This window comes from Micromesistius poutassou (assembly GCF_964030765.1).
Source record: "Micromesistius poutassou genome assembly, chromosome: 21".
Taxonomy (NCBI): Eukaryota; Metazoa; Chordata; class Actinopteri; order Gadiformes; family Gadidae; genus Micromesistius; species Micromesistius poutassou.
Genome location: NC_140291.1, coordinates 9,925,950 through 9,943,917, shown reverse-complemented (window position 1 = coordinate 9,943,917; position 17,968 = coordinate 9,925,950). Strand labels below are relative to the sequence as shown.

The 17,968-nt window shown below is 47.2% G+C and overlaps 2 protein-coding genes across 5 annotated transcripts in view; one reads left to right on the top strand and one right to left on the bottom strand.

The window, feature by feature from the left end:
- Positions 1 to 6,279, top strand: part of LOC311366979 (uncharacterized protein) — a 51,730-nt gene extending 45,451 nt beyond the window's left edge. For 3 of the 4 annotated variants that reach the window (XM_084485776.1, XM_084485773.1, XM_084485774.1), the window contains 7 exons: positions 291 to 396; positions 711 to 870; positions 1,112 to 1,219; positions 1,320 to 1,406; positions 1,819 to 1,981; positions 2,731 to 2,816; positions 4,818 to 6,279. In XM_084485776.1, coding sequence (XP_084341902.1) covers positions 291 to 396; positions 711 to 870; positions 1,112 to 1,219; positions 1,320 to 1,406; positions 1,819 to 1,981; positions 2,731 to 2,816; positions 4,818 to 4,889 — 782 coding nt within the window. In that variant the 3' untranslated portion in view covers positions 4,890 to 6,279. Of the gene's footprint in view, positions 1 to 290; positions 397 to 710; positions 871 to 1,111; positions 1,220 to 1,319; positions 1,407 to 1,818; positions 1,982 to 2,730; positions 2,817 to 3,350; positions 3,414 to 4,817 lie in introns of all 4 variants that reach the window. The other variant, XM_084485775.1, reaches the window with a different exon arrangement.
- Positions 6,280 to 9,287: 3,008 nt separating this feature from the next.
- On the bottom strand, positions 9,288 to 11,826 carry prr35 (proline rich 35; the record flags this gene model as incomplete). Its single annotated transcript, XM_084485591.1, has 2 exons — positions 9,288 to 10,131; positions 10,376 to 11,826. The coding sequence occupies 2 exons, from the start codon at positions 11,824 to 11,826 to the stop codon at positions 9,288 to 9,290; spliced, it is 2,295 nt and encodes a 764-aa protein (XP_084341717.1).
- Positions 11,827 to 17,968: the final 6,142 nt, after the last annotated feature.

The window sequence follows — 17,968 nt, the reverse complement described above, 5'->3', positions numbered from 1 at the left end:
GTTTCAAGCAGTCAATTTAATGGGGAAATTAATGATAATAATTAGTTTATAAACATTATGATTAGTGAATAAAATGCTATGATTTCCTGGATAATAAACCTATGTGAGTGGTTAATAAAGTATAATATGTTATACTTGATTCATTAACTGTTGTAATCATAAGGTGTTGTACTAGTTCTAAAACATTATAACTAGTTATTATACAGTTATAATAGTTAATAATGAACCGTTCTAACTGGTTTATACGCTGTCAAAACGAGTGACTTAAGTCAGGTGTTTTGTGCCGTCAGCCATTGAAGCCATGAAGAACGCCCACAAGGAGGACCTGGAGAAGACCCAGCGCCCGGCTCTGAGCGGCCTCAACTCGGACATCGACCAGCTGCACTCTCAATACGAGTAGGTTCTCCTCCAACACCTCTTTAAAACCAGGAGGCACACCTCAAACACACCTCGCCTCAAACACCTCACCTCCCCTGTTAAGAGGAGGTCCACCTCACCTCCCCCTGTTAAGAGGAGGTCCACCTCACAAGCTCCTGTTAAGAGGAGGTCCACCTCACCTCCCCCTGTTAAGAGGAGGTCCACCTCACCTCCCCCTGTTAAGAGGAGGTCCACCTCACCTCCCCCTGTTAAGAGGAGGTCCACCTCACAAGCTCCTGTTAAGAGGAGGTTTGTGTGTGTGTGTGTGTGTGTGTGTGCGTGTTTGTGTGCAGGGCGGAGCTGCAGTCCATCCACAGGGAGCTAGAGGTGCTGTCAGAGCAGTACAGCCAGAAGTGTCTGGAGAACGCCCACCTGGCCCAGGCGCTGGAGGCCGAGAGGAACGCCCTGCGCCAGTGTCAGCGCGAGAACCAGGAGCTCAACTCACACAACCAGGTGACACACACACACACACACACACACACAGTCTCTCGCACACGCACTCACACACACACACACACACACAGTCTCTCGCACACGCACTCACACACACACACACACACACACAGTCTCTCGCACACGCACTCACACAAACACACAGTCTCTCGCACGCGCGCATACGCACGTAGGTTCACTGCGTCACACAGACACCCCTAGCGCTCCACAGTGCGTGTGTTTGATGCCGTGCGTTGTGCAGGAGCTGAACAACCGGCTGACCGATGAGATCATGAAGATCCGCTCCTGCTTCAGCGGACAGACGGACCTTTCACCTCTGACCCATGGGAAGGACCTGTACGAGCTGGAGGTACGGCCCACGCACACTCCCTCAGCCGTGTGTGTGTGTGTGAGCGCTGGAGGCCCGCTGCCTCATCCCTCTGAGAACGCTCACCAGGCTCTGTCTCCAGGTGCTCCTGAGGATCAAGGAGTCCGAGATCCAGTACCTGAAGCAGGAGATCCACTCCCTCAAGGATGAGCTGCAGTCCGCTCTCAGAGTAAGAGACCCTGACCCCTAACCCTGCAGTAAGAGACCCTGACCCTAACCCTGCAGTCTGCAGTAAGAGACCCTGACCCCTGACCCCTGACCCTAACCCTGCAGTCTGCAGTAAGAGACCCTGACCCCTGACCCTAACCCTGCAGTCTGCAGTAAGAGACCCTGACCCCTGACCCTAACCCTGCAGTCTGCAGTAAGAGACCCTGACCCCTGACCCCTAACCCTGCAGTAAGAGACCCTGACCTCTGACCCTAACCCTGCAGTCTGCAGTAAGAGACCCTGACCCCTGACCCCTGACCCTAATCCTGCAGTAATAGACCCTGACCCCTGCTCTCTCTCTTCTCTCTTCTCTCTCTCTCTCTCTCTCTCTCTCTCTCTCTCTCTCTCTCTCTCTCTCTCTCTCATATATTCAGGATAAGAAGTATTCCAGTGATAAGTACAAAGACATCTACACAGAGCTGAGCATCGTCAAGGCCAAGGCCGACTGTGACATCGGCAAACTGAAGGAGAAGCTCCTGGTTGCCACAGAAGCGCTGGGCGAGAGGAAGGTGGACGGGACGGTTGCCCCTGGATACGGTTAGAGCTCAATAGATCTCCCAAGAATAAGTCCCGTCTCCGAGGCTCCGGTTCCCTCGGTCAAATGTCTATGGGAAATAACGTGGGGTTTTTGAATGATCGTACATAACCAACTCTGTAGGTGGCGAAGAAGTAAAAGCTGTGTCACGTTTTGAACTACACACCTTTTCCATCTGGTTTCCACTGAAGTTTTGGATTGTTGGTGCCGTTAAAGTAGTAAACTATTATGAAGAAGCATTATGCGCAGACTTCAGACGTCACAACTCTCCCAAGTGTTCAAAGAGTTCAAAACGTGACGCAGCTTTTACTTCTTCACTACCTACAGAGTTTGTTATGGACGATCATTCAAAAACCCCATGTTATTTCCCATAGACATTTGACCGAGGGAACCGGGAGCCTCGGAGGCGGGTCTTATTCTTCAGAGGTCTATGCTAATAGCTACTTTAAAAAAAGACTAAGAACCCTGGTCAGCCATTAGCTGGTACTGGGTTGGAGAGGGAATCTGTATTTGTTCCAGTCTTCCAACAGAAATAGATTTCCATTTTTTACTCAACATTATGTGTACATTCCTTTTTGCATTGCTTTTCACTGTACTTGAACTTGATTTTATTTAAATGTACTTTACTTCAATTGGTTTTCCAGTACATTTTCATGACTTTCACATTTTATTTTCACGTTATTTTTGCAGTGCTGCAAACAGTTTTGTTAAGCACGAGAGGGTTTAATGATGGCTTGGTTTGTTCTCGTAGACATTATGAAGTCAAAGAGCACTCCAGACTTTCTGAAGAAGGAACGAACGCCGCTCACCAAACAGCTGAGGGGAGTGCGCTCCAAGGTAGGAGTGGATAAATACAAACAATATCAGAACACATATATAAACCTATTTATATTATCCCCCAACAACTCCAGAAAACACACAATGATTTTCTCTATTTTAGAGAAGTGGCAGTATTTTAAGTACTATTTCTGTTCAAAAGCCTCTTCTCCTTGGATGAGGGGGAGATGATATTTCAGAGTATCATGTCATCCATGGTTGACATGATAATGGTTGCTTGGCAACCACCGGTCACTGCATCATTTGATGAGTGTTAGCCTCGCGGCACAATGTCAAAAAGTTAAATCTGATCAAGGTTTCTTAAACTTATACGCTTTATGTCCAACTTGCAGTCGTCATGTAAATGTTGATAAAAAGCCTGCTGCACTGGGGCACAGACATCGTTTGGTAGGGCCTGTTGCTATAGTTTTTCACAGATGATCTATGCGATAGTACACCCTATCCATGTGATGGTGAGCACATATGTACATACGTATGTCGGGCGCGCTGGGTATATTTCTGTTCTCATGACCTGCCGTGTGTGCTGTCTGCCAGTCTATCACTGAACAGGTCCCTTGGGATAGCTGACCCCCCTCCCCCGCCCTGCTAAGAGATGCTGTAGGTATAGCAAGGTGTAGCATTAGCTAGCGTGAAGTAGCATGAAGTAGCATTGAACTTGCATGAACGATCATGATGTAGCATGAACTAGTATAAATGAGCGTGATGTAGCATGAACTAACATGACGTAGCATGAGCTAGCATGAATTAGTAGTGAGAAGCGTGAGCATGCGGCCCCCCAGCGCCCCCTGCATACTTACTTACTGCCCATTTTGCCTCCTGCCATGTAGGGCAGCGGCCCCCCCCTGCATGCCCTCTCTCATTTCCAGCTCGTCAAAAGCTGTGGAGAATGTCTCTAGACCGGTGGTCCCAGCGTTGCCATATGTACCATTATTATTGTATTGTACGATCATTTTGCCCGCTGTACGATGATCGATCAATAATGCCAAAATTCCAATAGAGTGTGTGTTAGATAAGGTTGTGACCATTAGAATAAGCAGTAGTATCAGTCAAGGCTACCTCCTTTTAATTAGTTTCCCTACACAATCAGGATAGTAATCAGGATGTGTTTACATTTCCACATACAAAATTTTTAATTCAAAACAATTTGACAGTGATTTGCTAGTGGTTTTGGATCGATTTGAGAGCGGTGAAATTACTAATATTGTGTGATAAATCATAATTATATATCTTTTGTCTGGTATCTTCCTCGGACATTCACTCCCTGCTCTCCGTTTAAAGCTTGTGAGACATGGGGTTCACATGAACGAAACCACCCTATGGATACTGTTAAAACCAGCAGCACACACTGCTGGAACACTGATGTTTAGTGAGCTGCATTTATGTACCCACGTGGTAATATCTCACATGGTTTGCCTGTGGAGCTCTGTCTGGGAGGTGTGTGTGTGTGTGTGTGTGTGTGTGTGGAGCTCTGTCTGGGTGGTGTGTGTGGACGTGTTGAACCCTCATCTGAATGAGGGTTCAACTTCTTTATTATAACGTATGATAGCGGTGTGTAGTGCATTTCATATACAACATTACTTTATAATCCTCACACACCACAACTGTACTAAGGAAGTAGTACAAAATTGTCGTAAACATGGGGGTGACTGAATAAAACTCAGTGTATATCTCCCTTACGGTAGGGCACTAGGTAGGCAACCAGTATTTTTGAGGTTGGTTTATTTTTGGTTTGCTTATGACCAAGCAAAAATCTCTGAATTAAAAAAAAAGTGGACTCAATTTTTCTTATGATGGACTGGCATTGTTAACCTATACGTCTTGTTTTCAGATCCATTCTTAGAGCTTTGACACATTTGGTTTAAGTTCTTTAAAATGTACATTATTAGTATAAGAATCTAAAAGAGCTGTGTTTGAAAGCTAACTCAAACCATCTCCACTTTAGAAATGCTCATAAGCAAAAGGTTTTGGGTTGATTCCTACTCTGCCCTCTCTCTCCTCCAGAGCCTCAAAGAAGGACTGACCGTCCAGGAGAGGATGAAGCTGTTTGAGGCAAAAGACTCCAAAAAGATCTGAATACTCAAGCTTGCAGGCTGCTGTTTGGCCTCCCAACCAGCAAGGGGGGACAAGACACACAGGAAGTAGTTGGTCGCTTCCTGACTCCCACTCTGTGATTTGCTGGAAAGGACCTAAAGCCTTCGATGACGATTTACCTACATCTCTACATAAACCTGTGTTGTTGTTTTTCTTTTTCTTGGATGTAATCTATATTCTGAAATGATCTCCCATTATAGTCTCCCCTCTGGCGTGCCAAGGGGCACTTTATTTAGTACACCGATGTGACAAAATGCCAAAACGTATAGCAATATACACTATGAATAATATATATATTTTCTCTGTAGGAACGTAACCAGTACCTGCTGTAATACCTTGTGTTGGGTTCCAGTGGTTTGTAGTTCTGAAGTGTTTTTAATGTGCCGGTTGTGTTGTACGCAACGAGGAGCAGCTGGGCTGGCTGTGGATTCAGGAGTTGTCTGCTGTAGTTTATTCTGAGTTTCGCTATGGCGCCATCTAGTGGCTCCCTGGGGAGGTGCGTGTTGGGCTGGGCTTTAACATTATTTGATTGGCTGTGTTTGGATAGGCTGTTTGTGGTTGGCCGTCTATGGTTAATTGAATGTGGTTATCTGTATGATTGCACAGTTTCTAATTGGTTTTTCTGCAGTTGGCCTTGCTACAGCACATTGGAAGACTGCACTTACCTCTGGCTTGAGGAAGCTGTTTGCTTTTAGACTTTTTTGACTGTTTCATAACTTCAAGCTAACTTCTACAGTGCAACCAAACCTTTTGATCGGCAAACCATGCTGACTTGTGTTTGCTCCTCCCCACTTATCTTCGGCCAGGGATGAGTGTAGTAGTTTGTAGTTTGTTTTGCTTTGAGGAACCTTCAGATAGTGTTCAACCACCACATTTAGCACTGCATAGGGCGCTAGCATGCTGGCTACATCTACAGATATCTCCCTTTATCACGAGCAGCTTTACCTTAAACCATCTTATCTTAAACTGGGATGTTACTAAGCTTAGCTTGGCCGGTCCTAACAGCTTCATGTCCAGATCAAACTGGTTTTCCCCCATTGCTCTCCTCCAGCCATGTACTCGGACACAATGTTTTTCATTTTAAAATACATTTCAATATTGTTTGTGCCTCAACTGAGCGACATGTTCTTGAAACCTGTGCAGCTATTTAACTGACATTAAATAATTAAGTAATAATAAATTCCCACTGTATAGTATTCAAATCAAGCTTTGTATATAAGATGTATGCAACACACAAAAACCTTTTTTTCCGTTTTTGGTTAAAACTTGTACTTTGCTTAGCCTACAAGCTCTATACGGAATATATGAAATTGATATAAATATTTTTTATTTTTGTTTGAATGTAACGCAAATAAAGTCTTTTGAAATATTAGTTTGTTATGTCACCAACTGAAAATTTTTCAAACTCTTGCGTGCGAAAGATCACATCGGTAAAACCATTAAGGACAAGAGTATCTCTATAAACAGATGTCTGTTAAAGCCAAGGCGGTAATAACTCAGCCATGATTGTAGTTCAACTTCCCCTCTCACAGTACAGACGCGTTGTGATACCGGCCCTTGGGTGAGCCGTTGACATCATCACCTTCCACATGAGTGTTGATCAGCTCTCATAGCGCTTTGTTTCGAAACCAAGGTGAGCGCATATGAACCGCCGTGACAAGGTAGCTTCTCCCATAAAGCCCACAAACAAACAAATCAACAAGTTTATATTCTGTGCAGAGTTAGATCTCTGTGTGAAGGGCAGAGTAATATTTCAGTAAGTTGAGAGGGCAGGTTTAGGAGGGTATGTTTTTTTTAAAGGTGTGTGTGATTAGCCATTACAAGACAAATGTTGCTGGTCTATCCAGCATACATGTAGGTGGACACTCCTACTTGTGACATCACTAAAACACAGGAGAAGGCAGAGTTTCAAACGACTTGTAATGGCTAATCACACTCAAACCTGGTGGCACCCCTTTAACTGAGTGGAACGCAGTGCCAGCATTTAGCGTCAACATGCCTCTGTGCATGCTCTGTGCAAAAGGGTAGTACGACAGCCCATGTGACCGCAATCCGCCCTGATGCGCGGTCTTTCTGATCTCTCATGCGCGACAGTAAACCGTAAAGGCCTTTATGGTGCTATCCATTTGTATGGTACGCCGGTACGTCTGACCTGGTCTAGCGAGAAGGGGGGGTTCCTCCGTGAAATGCCGCAAGAAAGCTGGGCGATTTACACCTTACGACTAGGACGTATCGGCGTACCATACAAATAAATAGCACCATTGGGTGAGGTAGGGGTGTATTCAGTTGGTTGCAATCTGTAACTCACCGCTCGATGGCGCTAGATCCTACACACTGCACCTTTAAGAGGTGTTGGCCAGAGACTGCTGCGAGGTATCCATACAATTCTGGTCCTCAATGTGCCAAGCATGGATTGTTTCTGCATGGCTACGTCCATAATGCCCTATCTAAGGAATTCACAGAGGCTGTGCCCATATTGTTTAGCTTCTATGCGAGAGACCATCCTGATATTCATGTTGCGTTTAGCATTGAATATCCATATTTTTTCCAAATATGGCCACGGCCTTAGAATGTTCAAAAGACTGGAGCCAATCAGAGGAATGCTCATCCTCTATTGGCTCTAGCCGAATGCGGTTGAAAGTAAGGGAAAAACATAAATTAGTCACAGAAATCTGTACTACGTGCAAATGTATCCTCATCTTGTTCGGTGTTCATGCTCCGTAGATTGATTTCCTTGGGCACCTGCATTATTTTTTATAATTTTCTCATCATTAACTAAAACTCCCTCACCAAACAGTGATGAGTCGGGCCTGACGTGTGTGTGTTGTGTGTTTCCACGTTTGTGTTGCTTCAACGCCTCGCTCTGACCTCAATTGGACCACACCACTGCAGTTCTCAACGACAGCCATGATGTGCGTGAAATGAGAACAAATACATACAAAATGTACAATTAGGGCTTACGATGCATTCAAATGGCACAGCGTATCGGAACACAGGCCGGTGGGCCTGCACATCCTCCAACGGCCGAGGGAGCCAGCGGGAGACGGTAGCTGTGTGGCACCCTCACCCTCAGCCTCACCCGCACCAGATGATCCTCGCCGCTGCTCTGGCTGTGGCAGCTGACCTTTGGGTGTCAGGGTGGGCTGGAAGCCCCAGCAGGGGGCCTCCTACCTGGGGGGCGGGGGGGGGGGGGGTCCCCGTGGCAGGCGTGGAGATCCAAGGTAAAGGTTGTGACCTTTTCAGAAGCAGGTCTGGGGTCTGAAGTCTAGACCAGGTGAGGGGAAGGTGGATGTGCTTTAAGTCTGGGAACTGCTTCACCTTTCACCTCCGTCCACTCAGTGTGTAGGAGGTGGTCGGAGAGCTCTGGTGGGCTGACCTCTGACCTGTGTGTTCAGAGCTCTGGTGGTCTGTCTGACCTGTGTGTTCAGAGCTCTGGTGGGCTGACCTCTGACCTGTGTGTTCAGAGCTCTGGTGGGCTGACCTCTGACCTGTGTGTTCAGAGCTCTGGTGGTCTGTCTGACCTGTGTGTTCAGAGCTCTGGTGGTCTGTCTGACCTGTGTGTTCAGAGCTCTGGTGGTCTGTCTGACCTGTGTGTTCAGAGCTCTGGTGGTCCGTCTGACCTGTGTGTTCAGAGCTCTGGTGGTCTGTCTGACCTGTGTGTTCAGAGCTCTGGTGGTCTGTCTGACCTGTGGATGACGGCGGCCACCTTTTGTACATCTAGAAACGCATGTGGGAAATATCAGTTTGTATTGTCGGTAGGGGAGTCAACTTTTACGTTTATACAAAAATGAATGTTATTCAACTATAAATAAATATAAAATTGTCCTTTTGAAATATAATTGTTCTGTTAATATTATTTGGGGATTTTAGAAGGATTTTATTTTTGTTTATAATTATTGTTTACAATAAAACAAACTAAAATACTAACTAAAATTTATAAGAAAATGATCCCATCAAATATTTTCTATAATTGTTTAATTAAGGTAGTGTTTACAATTTTTATCAAGTGCAATAATACAATCCAACATAACATTGCATATAAAACAATACGATCTTTGAAAACGCTTTACTTACATGAATCAAATAAATACAAAATGTACACGTTAGTTTAAACAGTATGCCAACAGAGATATAAATTATGTATTTCCTTTCAACATTTATTGTGATATTATTATGATCATTTGAATGGGGAAGCCAAGGTTCCAGATCATCCCACGTTGACAATCAGACGTTCACATTTCTTTCAGTAGTTTTTCAGACGTGAGTTCTTCCTTCATCTTGTAAGGTGCAAAGTGTGACAGGAAGTGAGCAGGAAGGAGCAAGAAACAAGGCTGAAGGTGGCGCTCAAGAGGGCGGCGGTGGTGAATGTCCCGGGCGTTCCTAGCAGTCCGTGGCGGTCAGGGGGCTTGGGGGCCGCTGTTGAGACGGGGGCCTCTTCGGCGTCTGGGCGGAGGAGGGGGGGACGTCGGCGAACACCACCGGCCGTCCGTCGGGGCAGAGCAGCACACTGGAGTCAGCCTCACACTTGGTGGTCCGGCCCGGCCAGAGGACCTCAGCCGGACCGGGTCTCAGACCGAACCCGCCGGGGGAGCCCCCGACCTGGCCACCCAGCACGGGGACACAGGCCTGACTCATCTTGATCAGCATGTCCAGAGACTTTGTCCGGCACTCCAGCGATGCCTTGAGGGCCTTCCTCTCGCTCTCAATCGCGGCATCCTCATCCTCCTCCTCTTCCTCCTCCTTCTGCTCCATGTCGTCGTCCTCCTCTTCGGTTTCCGGGAAAACGTCTTTGGTGTTGTCACCGTCGTCTGTGCTGCTGTGGTTGGCCGCCGCGTCGTTGGGCTCTCTCTTGACGGACAGGTCCAGGGGTCCTTCGTTGTGTGCTGCCGTCTGCTCCAGCGCCCGGTGGATGTGGAAGAGCTCGCTGCGGATGGTGCTCAGGTGTTCCCACAGGTGACCCTGGGCTGGGAGGTCGTCCTTGTCCAGGTGGGAGATCTTCCTCTCTGCCTCCTGGTACTCCTGCAGTGCCTTGGAGAGGTCGTTCAGGAGCCCGGCCACCGACTGGGAAGGGCCGGCCCCCGGCGCCGCTGGTCTGCCGGCGCTGCGCTCGGATCTGTGGTCCTCCCCACAGCCGGCACGGGAGGACGGCTCCACGTTGGGGCCTGGAGGGGTGTCGTCCTGCCACGGCTCCACCGGCCGGGACACAAGCTGGGCCCCTTGGGGGCTGAGGGAACAGACAGAGTATCCAAGTTTAAAATGTGCATACAAAGTTAGAGTTGCTGGAAAAGACATGGAGCACAACCTAGATTCTGAAACAAAGTGCAGAGTAGTAACATGATTCAGAATGAAGAAAGGTTAGCAGTTTTACAGAGAAGGATATAGATACTTCTTGTAGAGAAGGATCTATAATAATAATATATAATGGTGAAATGTGGTTTAAATTTGGTATTGATAGTAATGACTCTTACCTGCTGTGCAAAAGAAGCCTGTCAGCTGCAGCAGAGAGGGGAGAGGAGGAGTTCTGGATGTTCTTCATCATCTCCAGACCGAATCCCACGGCAGGACGCTTCTCCACAGGGGCCTCACTCATCCCCTGCAGGGCCCCTGGCCTCTTGAGGCCCCAGTCAGTTCTTCCTTCCCTGGCGGCCGACGTCAGCTTCTCCCCCGGCCTGAACCCGGGGTCAGGACCCTCCCTCTGAGGGGAGACCCAGCCGGCCTGAGAGGCCGAGTGGTGGGCCCCTGGCCGCACAGCGGGGACCTTCCACAGGTTGACCTTAGGGGGGTAACTGGGCAGCCTGCTGTTCAGGCCGCCGCTGGATGTGCTGCCGGTGGGGGCCTTCATCCCCTTGCCGGCATCGCCGCTCCCGAACGTGGCGGCTCCCAGGCTGTGCTCACAGAGGAAGGGGTAGAAGAGGCGCGGCGCCAGCAGGGTCCGGTCAGGGTGTGCGTGGACGCCGGCGGAGGGGTGGATGAGCTGCGCGGCGGAGGCGGCGAGGAAGGGGAGCTGATCAGCGATCTGGCCGTGAGCGGGGGCGTTTAGGCCGGGCGCAGCAGCAGCCGCGGCGGCGTTCATGTAGGAGAAGAGGCCGGGGCTGATGGGGTAGCCCACCCCCAGCAGGGACAGGTTGAGCCCGGTGGGGTCCTGGTAGTCCAGTAGATTGGGCGGGGGAGGATAGCAAGGGATGGAGCCTCCCATTCGGGACTGCAGGCCTTGCTCGGCCTTGGCCTTGGTGTGGCTCATGGTCAGCAGCCGCCAGTGCTCGGACAGCAGACCGGGCGCCGTCAGGCAGGTCTTGGACAGCTTGTATTGCTTCAGCTGGGCCTCCACCTCCACCGAGCGGGCCCTCAGGAGCTGGTCCTCCAGGGAGAACATGTCTGCCATGAGGAGTTCTGATTCCTGCCGGCTTGCGGAGTGTTTGGTGCCCTGTGTGAGGCCGTGACTCCGGCTAGAGTTCTCCTTTGCCAGCCCTGTGAGCTCTGCCCCCTCCACTCCCCCTCCTCCTCCTGCCTCTTCCTCCTCTCCTCCTCCTCCTCCTTGACTCTCTGGGTTCTCCCCTTCCTCTTCTAAGGGCCCCCCCTGTCTGGGCTTCTCCTCAGGATCTGTCCCCTGCCCCTGGTCATCCCTCTGTGGCTTGTGGAGCCCGTGTGCGTGCTGGAGAGGGCGTAGCTGGTCAGGGTGAAGGATGTTGCCCTTCTTGTAGGGCCAATCGGACTCTATGAGCAGCGAGAGGGAGTTCTTGCAGAGGCTGTACTTCATGTGGTTGTACAGATGAGACTTCTCCATGCAGGTGAAGGGGCACTGGAAGCACTTGTAGTTGTAGGGTTTCCCCCAGGGCCGGGGGATGTAGTGGGGCTTCTTGGGCTTGCGCTCCTTGTGCTTGCAGACGGACGCAACCTTACACCCGTCCTCTTTAGACATGGCTCCCCTGGGCTCTTGTGAACAAGGGATAACTGAATTGACTCCTCCAAAAGTCCTGCAAAATGGAAAGTAATATTTATTTAATAAAGGGTCCAGTGGTTTAGGGTAATGGATAGGGTAAAAAAACATTTTCATGGGCTGTGCCTTAAAAGAGAATACATCAGTCTTGCAGACCACTGAGCGTTAAGGTGTGCGTACGAGGGGGTAATGGCTGACACATGGCGCTCGTTAATAAGTGTCAGCCTCCTATTTGTGCTCCACGGGTGGATCCCTGCCCTAATCCCCCCTGGGGGTCCGACCCACCAACCACCACCCACTTTACCTGCCACTCCTCATTAAACTCAGAGACCCACCGGACCCAGCAGGCCCTGGGCTGGGGGTCCGGGCCGGGGCCCACGGGGCTCTGCACCTGGGTAGGGGGGGGGCTGCGCTCACGGGACCCTGACGTTAAGGCCTGGAGCCCTGGAGGCCGGCTACAGGCGCGGTGCGGCCAGGGAAGGGGAGGCCTGGGTGGGCAGGGAGAGCGGGCTGAAGCCTGGGTCTTTAATGAGGCGCCCATGGGGCATCATTAGTGGCGGGCGAGGATCTGGGTCACAGAGCTTCACCCGACTTCATCTGCTCCTCTGAGCTCCCAAGGTTAGGAGAGCCTGCTAAGTTCCACTTTGGACAGAGGTTTAGTTAGTCCTGGGAGTCCTCATCTGGGGGTCTGACAGGGCTCTCAAATATCCCTAAATATCAAATTCTAAAACTTTGTCGAAACCCATTTTAAAATTTTCTAATGTTTAGTTAGCAATTTTTTTTTTAATAATTTGATGATAAATACTTAATTCACATAAGGAGGAAATAAAGAATAGGTTTTTGTCTCCTAAATTATATTTTCAGATATTTTTTTATTTAATTACATTTCTTCAACGACAATCTATCCATAATTTTTAATGTGAGAGATACTTTTACACACTAACATTTGTGGAAACATTGTAACATAAAAGATCAACTTAATGAAAGCCTTCTTAAAATCTTATGGTGTGCTACATTTTACAGCAAAATTTGATATTATAGATTATATTATAGATTATATTATACTTTATATATTTCTATATAAATGAAATATACTGTTTTTTTCACACTTATATTGGCTTAAATCTCAGTAAATGTTTAAAAATATATATATAGAAAAAATCACAAGCATTTCTAGGTTTTAATTTAGTTTAAAAGCATAAATAAAATATAAGTAACATTTCCCAATAAAATGTTTTTCTATTGAATTCAAAGCGATGAATGATACATTAGGATCTTGTTTAACTGGGAGCACAGCCCTGAGCTTCCCCACAGAGAGCAGAGGAGGTAGCTGTGTTCTTTGAAGCCCCTGCTGTGAGGGTCTATTTACTTGGGTGTCCTTCAAGTTGTTCAGTGAAAAAGCTATTTGAGGAAAAGCTAACGGATTGAACCCTATTTCTCTGCATTGGACAACTGAAAGCGTCATGCTTTTCTTTTCTTTTCTGACAACCTCTCCCTTGTTCTCCAAGCTCTGAAATGAAGGGCTCCTGGTTCCCCTCCTCCTCCAAGTGGCCCTACACGGCCCTACCAAGTGTCCCGTTTGTGTCCCAGCGCTCGGTTGGCCGTCCTGTCTTCCCCGAGGCCGTATCCCTGCTCTTCTGCCTCATAACGGAGACTTACAGTTTCTATCAAGTGCCAATCAATAAAAATCATATTCTCCCCCCACTGTGATCGGCCCCCTGACCGCTGACAGCCCCTCCCCCCCTGGGCCCCTCAGGCCCCCGGCCCTGTTTTAAGCTCTGTTGGTCGATGATCGTTCATGTCATCTATTGTTTCAACTGAGGAGGCTAAATGCTAAATGTTAAAAGCATCGATGAGTTACGTAACAACCGCAGGGCCCCAGCCCATGGGCAGGGGTCTGCGGGGGGGTTTCTGTTCAGATGGTTAAACCACTACAAGTATTGATTTGCCCTCAGTGAGACAAGCCGTGGTGCTGTTGGATCTATTGTGACATCTCGGCCTGGCCCCCTGCTGGGATTCAGGTCAAACACGGAGGGACGGGGAGGTGGGCCGGGGCTTACCTAAGATGGCCGTACGGAGGACAGGGGAGGTCGGTGTGGTGGTCCGCTCGCTGGGGAGGGGGAGCGGTTGGTGTGGTGGGTCCACTCGCTGGGGAGGACAGGGGAGCGGGTGGCGTGGTGGTCTGCTTCTGGGGAGGGGGAGCAGAGGGAGAGGATTAGCTGGGATTAGACATGATGATCAATGTCATGTTTAAAATGGTTCTAATGAACACGTTATCTTGTGATCCTGTCGAACTGTTAGACGCTTGATGGCAGACTTATATCTAACGCAAGATTTTAACTTTTGAGCCCATGAAGAAATTTTGCAGGTTGTGTTTACAACAAACTTAATTTCTAAAATATAAAACATAAAATATAATAGGCTACATATAATGTTATGAAAATATTAAGCATTCAAACACATGACAAAATGTCATGTTAAAATATGAAATGAGTACAAATTATATATTTAATGTGCACAACAAAAAATTATACAATTTATAAATCATAGCCAGAACGTGAGGTTTAATGGTGACCTGAATTAGCAGGCCAGGCTTTCCTGCACACATTACCAACACGTTTTAAAACAAACAGTTTGAACAAATACATTTATAGGTTTAATTTAAAAGATCCAAAATAATCTTTATACTAAGATATGTAGCCTTCTCTACACGAAACGGTCCCAAAGGCCTCCTTCCTCCGACACTAAAGTCACAGTTTAAACCGATATTTCCTCACGCCGACACATTCCATCACACGTCGTACTGTGTTGACATAAACAAAGATAAATCCAACATGGTTGTCTTCATTTAAAGTGCGTAATCTTAGTAGTTGTTCCAACATACCTGGACCGCGGCGCGCTGCGTCACCGGTGCGTCTGGCTGTGGTACGTTCCCCGTGCGTCTGGCTGCGGGTTCTTGTGCGTAAAAGCTGCGACGGGAGTGCTGCGCGTCCCGCTGGAGTGGGAGCGCGGGGGCGGCAGCGGGGGGGCTTTATATCGACTCCCAGCGCCGCCTGCAGCTTTTACGCACAAGCTTTTACGCAGCCAGCTCTCCGCCCCCTCCGTCGCGCCTCTGTGTGGAGTGGAACAATATTGGCACGGGTTCGTTCCCCTGGTGATATCCTGGGTTTCAAATAAAAATGACATGATTCAGAATTAGGTTGAAGTTGTTTGATCATAGGCCTGTAAATCCTGTGGTTCGTTTCATTTTATTAAGCAAGAAATAAAAAATAGTTCCTCGTATAGGACTGCCTAATATGGGGAGTAAGCAGATGTCCGTGGAGTACTTTATTTTATATATATTTATTTATTTACTTAATGTACTTTTTTGTTTTGGTATTTAGGAGTAAATTGATATGGATGCTATTCATTTATATTAAATATAAATTAATTTCAATGCCTTCAAATAATTCTAGGTATTCTTTTCAGCATTTTAACTTTACTGAAAATATGTTAACACATTAGAATATAATTTAGGCCTTAAAAAACGTCTGGACTTGATGCGGTCACATTATGGCACATTTTATGGATTAAAACATTTGTATTTAATTTTACAATGAAAATTGTATTCGCCAATTTACTCTGAAAATGTGAAAAGGAAAATGAAATATCCAAGCCCTCTTTTTATGTGTAGTTTTAGAAGACCTCTGTATTAATTTGTTCATGTCAAAATAGAATCTGATTAATTTAGAAATCACATTCAAATCTCGCATCACAAATATAACATGGCCCAAAAGGTTTCATCACAGATAATAAATCCCTGTAAATGCCCCCTTCACACGGTTAACCACACTTCCAACAATTCTCCACAAGTTCTACTTTCACACTACAACAGCCTATTAGTATTAGAGTATCTGAAAGGATCGGAGTGCGTTCGGTCGGCATATCATTTGCCTACTTTAAGTAGTCATTATCAGAATCAGAATTACTTTTATTATCTTATACGAGTACACAAGAGTTAAATTCTCAGGCTTGGTTCCTCAACAGTCACATAGCAGCAACGATACAAGATAACTAAAATAAATATTAGTAAAAATAATATAATAATATAAATAATAATATAAAAAGAAAATAAAGTAATAATCAGAACAGTGGTAATAAGCAATGAGTAATAATAAGTGATGAGGCGTAGCAAAGTGTAAAGTGTAGTGTAAAGTCTAAGTGTAGTGTTCAAGTAGTAGTGGCAGCCACGTTGACTATGAGTGGTCTATGAAGTCCGTTGGTGGAAGTTCCCAGCTGTTGTGTTGTAAAGACGCGTTTGAAACCAGAGGTGGAGAAGAGCCGGACGGAGAAGAGGTCAGTCAGGTAGCAGTGCGTTTATGTGATATGCTGGAGAGAAGGTTGAGTCTATACCATCAGGTTCCAAGGCCTGATTGACAGGTACACCGTTTATCCTCTTTTACTATTGACTATGATATTCCAATAAAATGAACTATTGTCTCTTTAATAATAATCACTGGCTTCTTCCAAATCCTTCTCTCCTTTCTTCTGACTCGCACCTTCTTCTTTCTTTTTTATTTGTTTGCTTGTTTCCTTCTTTCTTTCTTTTTTTCTTTCCCTTTTTTATAAACTACTCTCTCACCCTCTCTCGCCCATGACTTAAACTCCACATATATCTGTAATTGTCATCCTCTGTCCTTATCTTTGTCTCTGGGCTCTCTCACTCTCTCTCTCTCTCTCTCTCTCTCTCTCTCACTCTCACTCTCACTCTCACTCTCACTCTCACTCTCACTCTCTCTCTCTCCCTCTCCGTATAGCTGTATCGCTCTCTCTGCTACGGATGCTCGCTATAAGCTCGCTAGCGATAGCGTAGCAATGTGGGTCTTGCGGGGCCCTCGGAGTGTGTGTCGGTGCCTGGGAGCTGGGGCTACTGGTGGAGTAGGGGGCCCTTCAGCAGCCATCAGTCCGCCTGTCACTCTGCCACCTCCAAATGCAGTCTGACAGCCCCCAATGTAGGGCTAACCAGCTGGAGATAATGTGACAGAAGTGGGAGAGGGGAAGGTGGTGGGGGTGGGGGGTGGAGGAGAGACAGAGGAGAGAGACGGATATGCTGCAACCGAGAGGAAGTGAGTGAATTGTTGCCTTCCTTGCTGGACGGGTGTCAGTTTTAGCCGCTGAGTTTCCAAGGAACTCTTAACTATTCTGTCTGTCAGAGCTGTCACTCACCTCCTCCCGTTCCACAAGATCCACAAACTGCCCAGGTGAGGCGCCAGGTCTGACATGTGTGTGGACGCTCCTGCTCTGCCTGGGGTCGGATCCTCTTACTGTAGGATGTCTGGTTACATTACTGTAAGATAATGAGTCCAAATGTTTGGTTCTTAAACATCGCTGGAAACCTCTTTTAGTGGGTGAGGTAGTGCTGTTGAGTACTGCACATAGGCTGGCACATCCCAAGGTTACCTGAAAAGGGTGTTTGTCAGAGGGCTGCTGTCTTTCAAGGGGATTAATGACTGGGGACATGCATTGTGTGTACATGCATCATGAAGACATGAAGACATTCATCCTGACATCATGAAGACATGCATCATGACATCATGCATCATGACTTCATGATGACATGCATCATGACATCATAAAGTCATGCATCATGACATCACAAAGACATGCATCATGACATCATGAGGAAAAGACATGCATCATGGCATCATGAGGACATGCATCATGACATCATGATGACATGCATCATGACATCATAAAGACATCCATCATGGCATCATGAGGACATGCATCATGAGATCATGATGACATGACATCATGAAGACATGCATCATGACATCATGAGGACATGCATCATGAAATCATGAAGACATGCAGCATGAAGACATGAAGACATGCAGCATACCCACCCTGCATGGAGAATAAAAGAAGGTGTGTGTTTGCGGAGAGAGTTGCGGGTGCTTATAGGGAGCATGTGGGCTGGCTGACAGCAGCACTCTGTTACCGCTCACAGAAAACACACTCAGGCCTGATACAACATGGCTGCCAGAGGACACACAGCTGCTGAGAAACACACACACACACACACACACACACACACACACACACACACACACACACACACACACACACCTATACACACACAAAT